The sequence below is a fragment of the Symsagittifera roscoffensis genome, chromosome 1, assembly GCF_963678635.1.
Source record: "Symsagittifera roscoffensis chromosome 1, txSymRosc1.1, whole genome shotgun sequence".
In the NCBI taxonomy this organism is placed as follows: domain Eukaryota; kingdom Metazoa; phylum Xenacoelomorpha; order Acoela; family Convolutidae; genus Symsagittifera; species Symsagittifera roscoffensis.
The window spans coordinates 72,769,369-72,784,735 of NC_087062.1; the positions used below are offsets into that span (position 1 = coordinate 72,769,369).

The 15,367-nt window shown below is 32.6% G+C and overlaps 1 protein-coding gene across 1 annotated transcript in view; it reads left to right on the top strand.

Annotated features, from left to right (window-relative positions):
• Positions 1–275: 275 nt before the first annotated feature.
• LOC134857007 (interferon-gamma-inducible GTPase 10-like) overlaps positions 276–15,367 on the top strand; it is a 49,838-nt gene continuing 34,746 nt past the window's right edge. The window contains exons 1-2 of the mRNA XM_063873327.1: positions 276–446; positions 2,660–3,805. Coding sequence (XP_063729397.1) covers positions 2,662–3,805 — 1,144 coding nt within the window. The 5' untranslated portion in view covers positions 276–446; positions 2,660–2,661. The remainder of the gene's footprint in view (positions 447–2,659; positions 3,806–15,367) is intronic.

A 15,367-nucleotide genomic window follows, 5' to 3' on the forward strand; every position in this document is an offset into this window, starting at 1 on the left:
GTTTCAATCATAATTCTTTTTGAAAGGTTTAAAAAACGAAGTGATTTTTTTTGCACAAAAAAAAAGAATGTTTAATTTTAATGACGAGTTGTAAATGTTTTACAATCAATAAAAGCATAATAAAAAAATCAGTCCAATACGTAAAGTTATGAAAAAAGTTAATCGTCTAGTTTTTCTGTCTTCATGCAAAGATTTAGCAGCTTAATAAATACAAGAATAACAAAAAATCTAAAACTGATTGTGTTATTCATAAAAACATATATTTAAAAGTTATTTGCCAGTTGGTTCTTTTTAAGTGTAACGTGCTTTTTTTATTATTAACTTGCAGTTTCTCGTCGACAACAGTTAATTCAGTATTTTATTATTGAAACCTTTATCTGTTACCAGGAAACCTCTGATAAATATTCCAATTTGAATATTTTTCTTGAAACAAATTACAAAAAAAGGTAAGTTGCTCTATAAAATTGCAACTGTAGTGCCAAAGGATTTTTCCCCAATCCTATGTAATTAATAAAACTTGTTTCAGTCTGGGACGTAAACTTCGCTTCTTTGTGTATTAAGAAAAATTGAAAATTTATTTTGACAGCTGCTGCATTATTCTGAAACTTTGCACAGCCTTGAAATGCAACTGGTATACTCTTTCCCATCAAATCGCATTTCGGATTTATAAAGTTTCTGGTCTTGCTTAGAAAAAATTTAAAGCGTTGAGCTTTTGTTTATAATGGAACAGGTTTTAGCAAGATGAGTTTGTTGCTTATTTATCGAAAAATATCGAATTATTATTGCTCGATTAGTTTTTTCTCAACGATATTTTTTTTAGCATTTTATAATTTTGGTCATATAGTAGCATAATATATAATTAGGTTACGTTTTTTCAAAATATTGGAACTGACTCATAGTTTCCAATTAGATAATAATATTACAGACTCTGTTTTTCAGAATTGATTGCCACATATTCCATGTTCGTTTTGGCTTATATCTCTTATGTTTTAATAATCAAGAAACAATTCCTTAGCCTATTATATGTTTCCGCAAACAATTGTCTTTTTTGGCAGCCCTAGTTTATGTACACTCAATAAACAATGGATTAAATGTTATTTTCAAAACACAGCAAGTTTTTGTGAGAGCAACGCCGAGTTCAAAAACCACTAATTACAACGATTTGCTGGAGTGTTTTGCATTTGGAAAGATATCTAAGGCAAACAAATTTGGTGCCCTTTTGAAAGTTTTATTAGAAAAACTGGAAACTTTTTTCAGTATTTCAATATTTCGAAAAAATTTGAATAGATAAAAAACGCAACGTTCAAATCCATCAACTGTACCAAATTTTTTTTTAATAATCACTGAGAAAAAAAATCCACCAATTCTGCGTTTTTGTGAAAATTGTCACACATTGGCTGAAACCTCGTGAAATTTGCAAACATAGCAATGACAGATATTTCTTTTTTCAGAAAATGTCACAAAAAAGCACTATAATGAAGCAATTTGATGATTATCGCGTTAAATAAAAAACTAAAAATTTCAACTTTCCAAGGAATGATGACTCAAAGAAGTTTAGTGAAATGAAAAAAAAACTTGGTGAAAAAGTAAGATAACTTAACCAAAAATCTTTTTTTAATAGCAGTTCTAATTTCCTTTGGAAATTGAAGCTGACTGACAAATTTGAAAGAGATGCATCAAATTGATCATTGTTTGAAACGTTTTCATTCAAGTTTTAAAAGCAGTCAGATGCTTCGAAGATTTGATTTATTGCAAAACTTTTCTTTAGTTTTTTCTTTCTTGGCACGCGATTAATCATTGTGTTTGTTAAATCGGAAGTTGTCTTGTTGAAAAAACATGAAAACTCTGTAGTGTAGCTTTTTGAATATTCTCTTTAAAGTATCATTGTTTGTTTATTTCTCAACAATTGGAAGGTTGCGGTTGAAACAGTGAACAAAAGCTTTGATAAGAAATTGGCAGACAAATCGTCTAAAACTCAAATTTTTGCCATTTTTTCATTTTTGCTGAAAACATTGATTGAAAGTGAGGCCAGCTAATTGACAGAAAAAAACCTTTGCCGAGGTATGATAACTGAAGTTGAAAGACAATTTACTTGCAGTCATTTTCTGTATTATTGTGATGTGATTTGAAAATAGTCAGCTGAGTAGTTTGGGATAATTGAAGCGCAAACATTTAAGCTTTCGCTTTCGAAGATTAAAAACCAATCCGAACGGAATTGAGGACTGCGTATGGTTCCAAAACTTATAAACTTACCAAAGGATGCATCAGATTTTTGCAAACTTACCAAAGGATGCATCAGAAACGCAAAAGCCAGATCAGTTGGGGTTTTGCCCTGTTATGTACAGTTTTTGTGTTTGTTTATATATACTTGTGTGCAGCCCAAATTGAGAGCTTCCAGAAAAAATTCTCTATTTTTTTCACTTTTTTCAGCTGCAACTTTTGATTGCACTCGACATAGTTAGTCGCCACTATATACCGGTGAAAAAATTATTGTATCAATTTTTCACACAACACCGATTTTGAAGATGACTGTGTAAACTGCAGCCAAAATTTTCTAAGAAGTTGTAAATATTGTTTGTGCAAATTTTTTTTAAACTCGTTTCTTTTTCGAAACTCGTTGCGAATTGTTTAACAAATGAATGGTTAAAACACTGCTTAGGTATGAATTCAAATCAGGAGATAAGTGAAGCGGAGAAAAACTTCAACCAAACTTTGGAGACTCTTCAAGATTGGAGGCGCCAGGAAATCAATGTTGGTGTGATTGGACAAGCAAAAGTGGGCAAATCGACTCTAATCAATACCTTGCTTGGATATGAGTATGACGAAGATGGTAATTTGCCCTCAGGTGCTGCGGCTGTGAACGAGGCTGGAGTGTGCACAACTGAGCCACGTCCGTTCGAACATCCTGAAAACAAACGAATAAAAATTTGGGATCTACCAGGAGTCGATGGCAGTAATTTTCTTCTAAGAAATTACTGGCAAAAAATCAGAGCAAAAGATTCGCAGCTAAACCCAGAAGGAGATATTAAATATGATTTTTTCATCATTGCTCTGAATAATGTTATTGGGACAGATGCAAGCAGTCTGATTGAAGGAGCGAAAACGATGAAAATAAAGTGGTATATTGTCAGGACTCAAATTGATGTGACAATTGAATTTGCGAAAAAACGAAAAAGAAATGAACAAAAGACAATTGACGAAACCAGGGGAAATCTGATCATACAGTTGAAAGAAAAATGTCTGGAAGAAGGAAGTGATTTCAATCTGTACTTAGTTGATGGGACAGAAAGAGGGAAATTTGAGATGCCGAAATTGAGAGATGATCTACTGACAGACTGCCCGGAGGCCAAAAAGCTCGTGTTGCTAAGACATGCGAAGGAAAATGGCAAAGTTGTCGCTATGGCAAAGTTAACTGCCCTGCAGTCGCGAATACCAAAAGTAGCATCTGCTTGCACAAAGCGTGATAAGATTCCGCTATCCAGTTTTTTTTGCAAGAAAAAACCGGAGCAACTGATCGTGGAAGAAGTTTTGTTGTATCAACAAACCTTCAGGCTACTGAAAATAGACATCGAAGAATTTACTCGCGATCACGCAAAAGGAAAAGGAAACTTCGAAGATATCGTCAGGAACCACTTTGAAGGAGAAGATCCAGGGTTGACATTCATCCGCGACCAGGCGAACAAGCTCCGGTCAACAGACTCGACTGAAGAAGTGGAAAAGACCGCGGCAAGTATAGTTGCACTTGGCGTACTCGGTGGTGTTGGTGTTGGTGTGGCTGCTGTTTCAACTGGTGCCGTTATCGCAGGTACGCAATAGTCGAATTAGTGTTTTGACTTTTGAAGAAAAATGCAGAACTTCATATGATTGAGGTGTTTGTTGTTCAATTCAAACTCGACTTTTTCATTAGCATCTAAAAAGTATGATGCCGAATTCTAGGTGAAATGGATCACAATTGATTATATTGTCAATTGATAGTCAATATCTATAAAATTACAAAAAAAACCTATTATAACCTTTCAAAAATGGTATTTATTATATTTTTTTATATCGATTTAATCCATTATATTCGACTATATTCAATTATAATACATTAAAAATGGATTGAATCATATTGTTTTTTAATCTATATAATCTATTATAATAGATTACAATAGATAATAATGTGTTTTTTGAGAAAAAATTAATTATGAATTTTGTAACTTTTTTTTCAAAATTATCTCACTTTCCTGTTCCGTGCAGTTGCTACGTAATACATTTCATAAATGTTTCTTTTCACTTAAGATTTTATTTATTTAAGCTTTCTCTACTTTTTTTTATACAACGTAAACTCCATCAGTAGATGTTGGGGCTGAAGTGATGGGGGGGTGGCACCATGGAAGACCACATGTACTAAGATACATTTTAATTTTCCGGTCTTCCATGCTATGTCTGCACACTGGTTATAAAGTCTACAAAATATTAAGATAGCGAAAATAATTGGTAAGGTTTCACGGTCTGTGTAATGGTAAGAGAATGGTTAGAAACAAGATACTTTTTTTGGATTTGTGTAGAAGTGTCTAGTTTTTTCACAAAAATTTCGGCGTGCGTTATCCAATTGGTACAATTAATGATTTATTACGTTTATTTTGTGAAATGAACGTCCTGTAATTAGTTTTTTGGTTCATGGTAATTCAACTGTAAGAGTTATTGAGCAAAAACTTAGATTTTTCATCAAAAAAATTTGAAACGTTTTTCAGAAAAACTTCATAACACGATAACATTTTGTATAACTCGACCTATAAATATTTTGATATATGATTTTTTATTTTGGAACAGTGCTCTATCTACCTAAAAAATGCTGAATCCTACTGATACTTCGAAAAATCGATTTTTTTTTTGAGAAAAAAAATATATTATAAAGAAAGTACAAAAATCACTGCATCGTACAGTAAATTTACTGCCATAATTTAAACTTACAATTGAAAATGCCTTTTTACATGAAATTACTTATAAAATTCAAAACATGCTCACCAATAGTGATCTCCTCTATCATTACTTGCAGCTGAGTTGATGATCGCAAAAGCATATTTTGTTGGTTGAGGTACTTTATCAGAGCAGTAAGATCCCATGTACTTCAGCTCAGCAATCTTTTCAATAACTTTCAGAATTAAAAAATTATCCATCTTCGCAGGTTTTTGAAGATTTACATCTGAAACAAAGAAATTGATAGCTTGATAATGATTTTCAGGATTAAGAAAGGTAAGATTAGTGACTTACACGCATCAAATATTGAATCAACAAAGTCCCATACACAAGTCTTATAAACTTGACCAATGTTATTGAACACTGTTTTACAGCCTGGGTGAAGAACTTTCTCGGTTTTTCCATTTAACACTGTTCATTATCTGCTTTTTCTGGAGATTTAAGTCTGAAGAAAAACAAAATAGATAGTACAGAGACAATAACAATGAAATGTTTTTATAGGAACCTTAAAACTCAAAAAAAAACTTTTTTTAGCTATTGTTCCGGTTTTTTCAGTTTGAACATTTGATAGTCTTTCTCCTAAGACTTGATCCAAAGGAAATTGGAAAAACATATCTAATCTCAAGCTTTCCACACTAAAATCTGGATAATGCATTTATTCAGCAGCATCCCGTAGTGAAGACAAGACAAAAACAAAAATTATTGATTTTGAAAATCTTTTATAGAAAGAGCTGGGAAATCTTGGTTAAACTGCATTTCTCTCAAAATTGTAACACAAGGACAATGAGGAGAAGTTGTATCTATTGAAACGATTGTTCCTCCATTCCGAATAATTCTGAGCTCTCTAAAATCAAATTAATGATAGTTGAAAAGGTTTTAGTGAAAAGATCCCGCATCAGCCGAGTTTTTATTCATCGCAACAGTAATTCTTCTTATTGGAGCGTTATTCAATAAAATTTATTTTATCAATTGGTTTTAACAAGATGGAATGATAAAGGTTTTTGCTATAGTTTCCATGTAATTGTAGTGAGCAGGTTCTCTTTCCAGATTCCATTGCAAGTAATGATTATTAGAAACAGCAACTAAAATCATTTTGGTAAACAGCGAAGAATCAACCATTTCCAGACGAACTTTTGAATCATCAGTTGACATTAAAAAAAACAAAGTCCAACTCAAATTAGTTAATGTCGAACTTTGGTATTTGGTAGCAACAATTTTCTGCAACTAAACAAATCAATGGCAAGCCCCCATACAATGAAAAAGCTATCCCAGTTTCTAAGGAAATGTCACTATCAGTGAACGGATGCATATCGAATGTATCAGGAAATTCTTCAAAACTGAATTCATAACAAGCAATTTTTCCTTTAGAACTCACAGCGGACGAGTTGAATTCGTTCGACATTTAAGCCTCATAAGCATCTAATCTATTGGTGTTGTAAACCATTGTTTTGTTGAACAAATTTCACACTTTGATAAAAGTGAAAGTAATTGATTGTTTATATAAGTTAAATAAGGTTCTGGTTCTTCATCTAAACCATCCTCGGATTTGCTTTATGTTCTGCTTTTTTTCAATGAAAGCATCAAACAACCTTAACTGAATAATTGAAGCTAAAAATTTAGATGGGTATCACTCTTATCCAAAAAGAGATTGCGATCCCTTTCGAAATTAAAATCAATACTGCTTTCATGTAGCGAAGTACTAGGGAATACTTCTTGTGTATAAGACGAGATAATTGTTTCCAAAGCTTGAATTCTATCAAAATCTCCAAAGAAGAAAAACTCCGTACCGAAAATGACTACTTCGGTTTGTGCTCAGTATGTTTTGTCAATTTTTTTTGCGAGAGCGACTGGTTTCCGATCTACTTTTTTGAGAAAGGCATCTGGTTCTACTAGTTCTACGATTGGAGTTCATTGTTCCACATCCCAACTGTTTCCGAACTGTTTTTGTTCCAAGATTTTTTGCATGTTCTGCTTTTTTTCTCTTGAAAGCATCAAACAACCTTCCCTTGAATAATTGAAGCTAAAAATTTAGATGGGTATCACGCTTATCCAAATAGAGATTGTAATCCCTTTCGAAATTAAACTCAAAACTGCTTTCATGAAGCGAAGTACGAGGTATACTTCTTGTGTGTAAGACGACATAATTGTTTACAAAGCTTGGATTCTATCAAAATCTCAGAAGAACAATTTGCAAAAGCTCCGTACCGGAAATGACTACTTCGGTTTGTGCTCACTATGTTTTGTCAATTTTTTTTTTGCGAGAGCGACTGTTTTTCGATCTAATTTTTTGAGAAAGGCATCTGGTTCTACTAGCTCTACGATTGGAGTTCATTATTCCACATGCCAACTGTTTCCGAACTGTTTTTGTTCCAAGATTTTTTGGATATACTTTGTGTTGTTTTTTGTCCAGTGACATCTATTCCGATCTCTGATGCTGCAAATTCAAAAAAATCTGCTTCAATTCTTTTTGCAGCTGGTACTATGTATTTTTCAATAAGGAGGTTGCAGTTCTCCTAAGAGTTTGCGCAAAAGCATCAAAATTTTTTCCACTTTGTCTCGCATGTCTCCAAAAAAACTACTGAATTTTGAGCAATCATTTCGTTTGAAGTAGAAATCAAAAATTATTATTCCATACCTCGCGGAACAAGAGAACAACTCGTGTAATTCCTACGGAAACAAAGAAATTTTTTTAGCCTTAACTATCTCCAGTTTTCACTTTGGAGATGATTGAATTACAAAGCAAAAAGCAAGTTTCTGTATCACCGGTTATGTTGTATTCTATAATATCACTCTATATCATCATAGAATGCATTCTTATAATGTCGTTAGAATACTGAGGATAATGCGGTCTTTTTCCACTCACTATAACCCTTGTTTGCTTTTGTTCTAAATCACAACTAAAAATGTGACTCAAACAAAAAATAAATCAGAAACAATGATTGATCTTCAGGTAAATGAATGGTTATCTTTTGTGTAATTTTATTTTTTGATACGTGTATTCCGTTAAATTCAAAAACTTGATCACCTAGACATTCTCGATATTAATTGTTCATGTCTACAACTGTATCAACAATACTTGAATACAATTCTTTTTCAATGTGTATCAGTTCAATCATTCTTTTCTCCTCAGAACTCTCTCTGCCGTCTAGGAAAGTTAACTCCCTCAAAAACTCCCTCAATAAAATCCCTCAATAACGTTTTGGTACAAAAATTGGTCTGATAATTTTGATATAGCAACCTCCCATTCTATTCTCAAATGTATTTGTTCGTGTAGAAAATTTGTAAAAAAATAAGACTACTTTTTGGAAAACAATTAAAAGAAGCGTTAAGAGCTAGCTCAATAATAAAATAACGGTGACAACAGATCGATAGAAAAAAATATACCTATAATTTGAATGTTTTCTCAGCTCTTTTTCTTAATGTTGTCCCTAATTTTATTTCTTCTGTGTCGAGATCTTTTGTAGGAGGATTTTTCGAAAAATTGCAAAATTTTTAAAAGTTTCATCTGTAAATTGTAGTTTGTATCCTTTTCGGAAAGGAATATCATTCTTTGAAACTCTCACTCTATCTCCATTTCGGAATTTTGGCTTCCCATATCTTGTTAGAGGTTTGTTGTACAGAATTGAGAGGAAATTGGTCTTCTTAACATATCTAGTTGAGTTCTCAGTAGATCTATTGAGGCAAAAATTCATTGTAGATATCAATTGACGTAGCATATGTTCGAACTTTTCACCATGCTCTTCTATGAAGCGGAAAATTATGTGTTTTAATGATTGAATGGCTCTTTCTGCAAATGCAGATTTTGTTTCACTCATTGTTGGTTAAGCTTAAATCCTTTTTCTTTGCAATTTGTCTCTGCAAAACTTCATCAGCAACCAATAAAAGTTTGACTCCACTGTTTTGAATTGCTAATTTGTCCACTAAAGCCAAGTCCATACACCAATTTTCCTTGATGGGTTTTGAAAAGCTTGAAATCTTCCGAAGCGTCTGATTGGAGGACCAAATTTTGTATTTGATGTCTTGCTTTGTAAAAACTGTTCTACTTTTTTTTGACAAACCGCTTGCTTTTTCAAGGTTTGCACATAATCGTACGCCAATTTACCCCTACAATACAATCTGTTTAGGCTTAACTTCTCAGATTTTGAAAGGGATTCAAGTTCCTCTGTCTTTGGCATTTACATTCTTGTTGATATCAAGTTTAGGTGGATTTTAAGTAGCTTCCAAAATGGTAGAGTAAATATCTGCAAATAAGAAAGTCTGCAAAAAACGTTTTTGTGTCTCGTTGATCTAATACGTTATTGTTTCACTGAATTGAATTAATTCTATGATAATTCAAAGTAAATGAATAAGATGATTATTGTTACTCGGTTTCAGCCTCGAATTCACAGCACTGTAAATAGAATCAAAGTGGTACAATTTCTTCTCTTTCATGCTTTTGTTCCAAATTTAGTTTTTTTGAAAGCGTAATTTGTGATTGATAAACTGAATAAAGAATCAGTACAAACTGATTCATTTTTTTGTCAATCCTCTTTTGACAAAAAGAGTGATATGAGATATTAGTTGTATGCCTTTAAACGAGCTTGCAATAGTTCTCATTTTGTGCAATGAAATTCTTCTTCGTGTGAGTTCCAGTTTTTCTCTTCAATATTTTACTACGTCTTTTTTTGGAGATCGTTTTAGCTCGCCTCGTAGCAAACTTACTAGACATTCGCTGAAGAACTGAAAATTTTTTTTGACAATGGAGGATGAAAGACTTTTGAAGTTTTGCAAAGATTTCTAAAGAGTATAGAGACATTTTGTATGCTCATCGTCCAAAAATTTAGATTCTGTTAGTGATGGTTAACAATTTTTTAATGGAATTGAATCGCTGTTTGTGCAATATCTTAGCGAACTAACTGTTGCTGGAGTTAAATCATTGAGTAAATGACCATTAGGAAAAGATGTATCATCTTCATACCACCCTTTCAATTGAGATCCTAGACCTAGCTGTTGGCTCAATGTTTCGATTTGTGAAACATTTCTCATGACTTGAACAAGAATATGTGTGTATTTTGAAGCTCTATATCTCTTCACATTTTGCTTTGATGAAACAAGTTATGCTTTTATATTTTTTGTCATCAGTCCCCTGTTTCTTCTAGCAGTAGCCTTTTTTTTTAACAAATTTTTACAATTTGAATTTCTTTCACAAGAGTCATCAAACTTAACAAGTATTTTGTTCCATGCTTGGAAAGGTTTTCAATAAGTTCAAAATCATCAAAATCAACTCCTGCCTTGGATAAATTTTTTTCTTTGTATTTGTCCATGAAGAGGTTGATAATGTGACAAAAAAAGTCAATTTTGTCAGATATGGGTGTTCAAATGAGCCACTTTTCAATCAATCAAAAATATGATGCCCTTTTCCAAATGGACCGAACTTATGATAAATAACTGGTTCTTTGGTAGAAAATGTTTCATTCTTAGATTTGGAGAAAGTACAATATAACCGAATAAATTTCACAAAACTGCAACCCAAACTGTTGTTTCATCTCATGTAGCGGATAACAATATTCGAACGATTGCACATGCTAGTATTAAGTCTATGACAAAAAAATTTGCAAAGGGAAACTAAAAGAGATCTATTACACGTACGTCCAAAAACATCCATGATTCTCCCCAGCAAAAACAAAATTTCCCAAATGTATTTGATTGTCACCCATCTCAACTTTGGAATGAAAAAACTGATAATGATTAAGATTAGATTTTAAAAAAACAAGATAATAAAATTTGATTTATATGATTAACAAAATTTAATTAGAAAATTCGAGACCTTTTTTCGTATGCAAATGCTTTTCTTTCTTTAATTTTTCTTTCTGCACTTGACAAAATGGGTAATTGCTACACCTCCAATCGTTTTCTTCTTGCCGACGGAATTTTACGTTTTTCATAGTTTTTTGCAATAAACTTCGTTTCTCGAACAACAATTTTTTCAATTTTTTTTTCAAGCTCAGTATATTTTTGATAACCACTGCTTCAATTGATTTCAAGACTATGCTTCATAGATTGAGATGGTGAGTTTTTTTTGGCAGGAAGAAAGAAATGTCTAACAATTTGTTCCGTTTTATAAACCCCTATTTCTTTCTTCATTTTGTTTTGAAAACATTCAGAATCCAAAACAACCAGATTCAAGATGATAAATGCTTTTGCTGGAACTTTTGCTTGAAATGACTAAAAATCGAATAATGCATATACTGATTGAGCAAAAAATTTAGTAAATAAACAAAAAAAGCAACCCATCCACGTGACCTCGAAAATAAGAACTTGGATATCTAGGCAAAACCTAACAATAACCAGGTCCCTTATGCGTAGTAGTTTTCACAGATCCAGCTGCATCATATGGAATAGCTTGAAGTCTGTGAAAACTGAAAATTTGTATGTTTGCAGAAAATAATCCATTCAGGAGTTTCTGGATCCATTTAGACCAACGTAAGAAAGTTTTTGGTCAATTTTTTTTTCAAATGGATTTTTGGGTCCAAAACAATACATATACAAAGAAATTAGTTTTTTTTTGTATTTGACGAAAGGTCATATTTAATCAAATCAAAGTTTCTGAAAATTTCATTCAAGTTTTGGATTTATATTTTCTACAGTGCAATCGTGGATAACCATACGAATTTTTTTGAAAGTTTCTGAATGAAACAAAACCCAGGTGGCAAAATCAGCGAATTTAGTGGACCCATCACTTTCCTACTGAAATTTTAAATTGTTTTTCTTGTTAAAATAAGTCATATGCAGTTCTCAACAAACATTGAACATTGCAGTTCTCAACAAACGTCAAGTCTCCCAGTACTTGGGAGAGTTCTTTGTAATCGTTCAAAGTATATTTGGCATAGGCACTTTGCTTCAAGACTTGTTCTCAGGCATCAGCATCGGCTATGTGTCAAGAAGATGGCATCTGCTATGTGTCAAGCATATCCAACTTTCTATTCGGATTACAATGCATAATCTCATTTTATCTCTGTCTCAGTAAAGTTCTATGAAAAGTTCATTGTCACTCGAGTCTACTGTGTATCTAACCACTCATCAATCTGCCCAGTGGAGAATTGCAAGTTCCACTTAGTATTAATCGGATCATCAATCGATCAATTTTGCAATTTTTAGATAAACTGTTGACTGTATTTATACCCTAAAACTTTAACAAATACAGAGTTTATTCCAAATTATTTTGATCAGGAAGTGAAGTTTTCAATCAAATGAACCGTGCAGTCGAGCACACCTTGAAATTTAGAATACTGGAAAAATTCTCCAGTGTTGTAAAAAAAAGCCTGCTGCTAGAAAAAATCAGAAGACATCCTCTCAGCTCTGCCCAGGAGTTTCCGTCTTATAGACTCTTGGATCAGCCTTTTTGGAAAGGACACGAGAACCTCAAAATTCAAAATATGAGTCTTATTTGTTTGAAATTGTTGATTGTTTCATTGATCTTTTTGGTTCAAGATGCAAACTTTGATTTTATTTTTTCAAAAATTTTGCAAATATTGCTTAAAATGTTTTACAAGATGCAAAAATTGTTTTGCTTTTTTTAACAAGTGTCCGAAAAGTTTTATAAATTTTTGAGTTAAATACAATTTTTTCGATTTTTTTTCAAAAACTATGTATGCAAAAAATGTAGTAATTTTTTTATCATGCTTTCGAAGATTGTTTTTGCAGGATGTTATCGTTGATGTTTGCACGTTTACAATGTAAAGGAATGTTTACAATGTAAAAGAAGATTTTACACGATGTTATCGCTGATTTAACTTTTTTTAACAACGTTTGCAAAAAAAAACGTTTTCAAAACATTTGCCAATTGCAAAATTAGTTTGATTTATAATCCGTGTGCAAAATTGATCCAACAATCTTTCCTATGACTTCTTGCATTATCTTTTCGGTCTTATCTCATAAAAGTAAAAAAAATAGATGCAAAAAAATTAAATTACAAAACTTAAGACAACAAATAAATTACTCACAATTCAAAGAGCTGTGGGCAGCTGAAGAGTTTTGCAAAAGTTTCGAGGGAAGCGCAAAGCTGGATTTGCCTAAATCGCCGATTGTTGTCTTGCTGGTTCGCTCTTTGGAATCCTGGGTTCAGAGAACACCTCATCCTCTTCGATTGTAACGGGGTTCTCCACTGACCTCTTTTCTTCTCACGGAAAAAGGAAATCGATAACAGCTTGAGCCACATATCTGGAGTCAGGAACTTCGAGATTTTCCATCCCAACTTGTTCTGCAATCTTTGACATCATTCCCATTGTTTCAAGCTGATTCTCGGTGATGGGAACCTCCTTCAGGTGATTTTCACTGAAGTTTCTCCTCATGATTTTCATCATAAGCCATACTTGAATTGGTGCTTCCGTTTGAGCTAAGAAAATCCCTGAAACCGAATCGAGCACCTAAATTTTCAAAATTTCTGATAAAAACTCCGAGACCGAGCGTTTGAGGTTGTTATTCGGAACGGAGTAGGTCATTCTGAGAAATAAGTTACTCAGTAAAGGAATATGGAATAAGGGATATGACTGAATTACAGCTGATAGAGGAGCTATTTGACGATAGTTAAAAAGAAAGAAAAATGGTTTTCACTAAAGAGTGAGGGGTACCCTCAACTCAGATGGGTGGGATCAACCAATCGGAACAGATTTTTCTGTATATGGACGGTAGTCGTATCAAGTCAGAACTCAGCTTTCTTTTAGGAAAAATTTGATAAAAACCGTATCCAATCAGAAATGAAGTTCCATTTAAGGCGTTTTTTACATTTTCCGTTTCCAATCACAAAAATTGTTCAATTATCTTGTGTTGTCGTATCCAATCAAAAAAACTGCACCTTTAAGGACTGAAGTTTTCCAATTATGTAAAACTACACAAATAGGAAAATGCAAAACAAATGACCACTGGGTGTTTGCTGTAAAAATAAGAAAAACGTTCAAATCAAATAACAAAAAATAATCATAAAATCATCATTTCCTTGTCAACTCATTAGATTTTTTTGAATATAATCAATGAGAAATTCTTGATTTTCGACTAAATAGTCAAGTTGTTTAATTTTGATGTAAAGTTGAGAGGATAGCTAAAAATTTTTCGAAGCAAATCTTTGGAAAACTTATTACAAACCTTATCAAGCAAAAATTTGAATTTAAAAATCTTTAAAGAAACGGAGGAAAAAAGATTTTAGCTGGGGAGTTTTGACAAAATATGGAACCGGGTAGTGGATAAAAAGAGTCTTTGAAGAATTATCATAAGTCTTTTTTAATAACTTCAAATTTTCCAAAATAGGAATTTCTTTCCTTGTCAAGTGTAACTCAGCTGTAAATTTAAAGCTTTGTTACTCAATACACGGTTCTTAAAAAAATTCTTCGTTTCACTAAGTTTCTCTGAATGGGCCTTTGCTTAGTCAGTGAGCTCTATATTGGACAACATAAACATTTAAAAAATTGGGAAAAAAGAACGAATCTACATCTATTTCATCAATAAGGAAACCACACGGAACTTTTTTTTCTCCTGTAGAATAACCCGAGGCAATTCAAATGTTTTTTAATTGACCTTTTTTCAAATAGTCATATTTTTTCATCCAATAATGCAAGTTTTCTTACGTTTTACCCGGATCATCACTCGACCAAACTTTGCGAAGATTGGATAAATATCATTGCTCGGTGATGTTTTGAGTTGAATTCTCGATAGATCAATTGAGGCGACAGTTCATTGTAGTTACAAATTGACATAACTTATGATCGTTTTATGATAATTTTTGATTGATACAACAATTTATGATGAGTTTTTTTTCTACAGTGCAATCGTGGATAACCATACGAACTTTTTTGAAAGTTTCTGAATGAAACAAAACCCAGGTGGCAAAACCAGCGAACTTGTTAGACCCCTTCACTTTGTTACTGAAATTTTAAATTGTTTTTCTTGTTAAAATAAGTCAATTGCAGTTCTCAACAAACATTGAACATTGCAGTTCTCAACAAACGTCAAGTCTCCCAGTACTTGGGAGATTTCTTTGTAATCGTTCCAAGTATATTTGGCATAGGCATTTTGCTTCAAGACTTGTTCTCAGGCATCAGCATCGGCTATGTGTCAAGGTGATGGCATCTGCTATGTGTCAAGCATATCCAACTTTCTATTCGGATTACAATTCAAAATCTCATTTTATCTCTGTCTCAGTAAAGTTCTATGAAAAGTTCATTGTAACTCTAGACTACTGTGTATCTAACCACTCATCAATCTGCCCAGTGGAGAATTGCAAGTTCCATTTAGTATTAATCAGATCATCGTTCGATCAATTTTACAAATATTAGATAAACTGTTGTTTGTATTTATACCCTGATACTTTAACAAATACAGAGTTTATTCCGAAAGATTTTGATCAGGAAGTGAAGTTTTCAATCAAATGAAT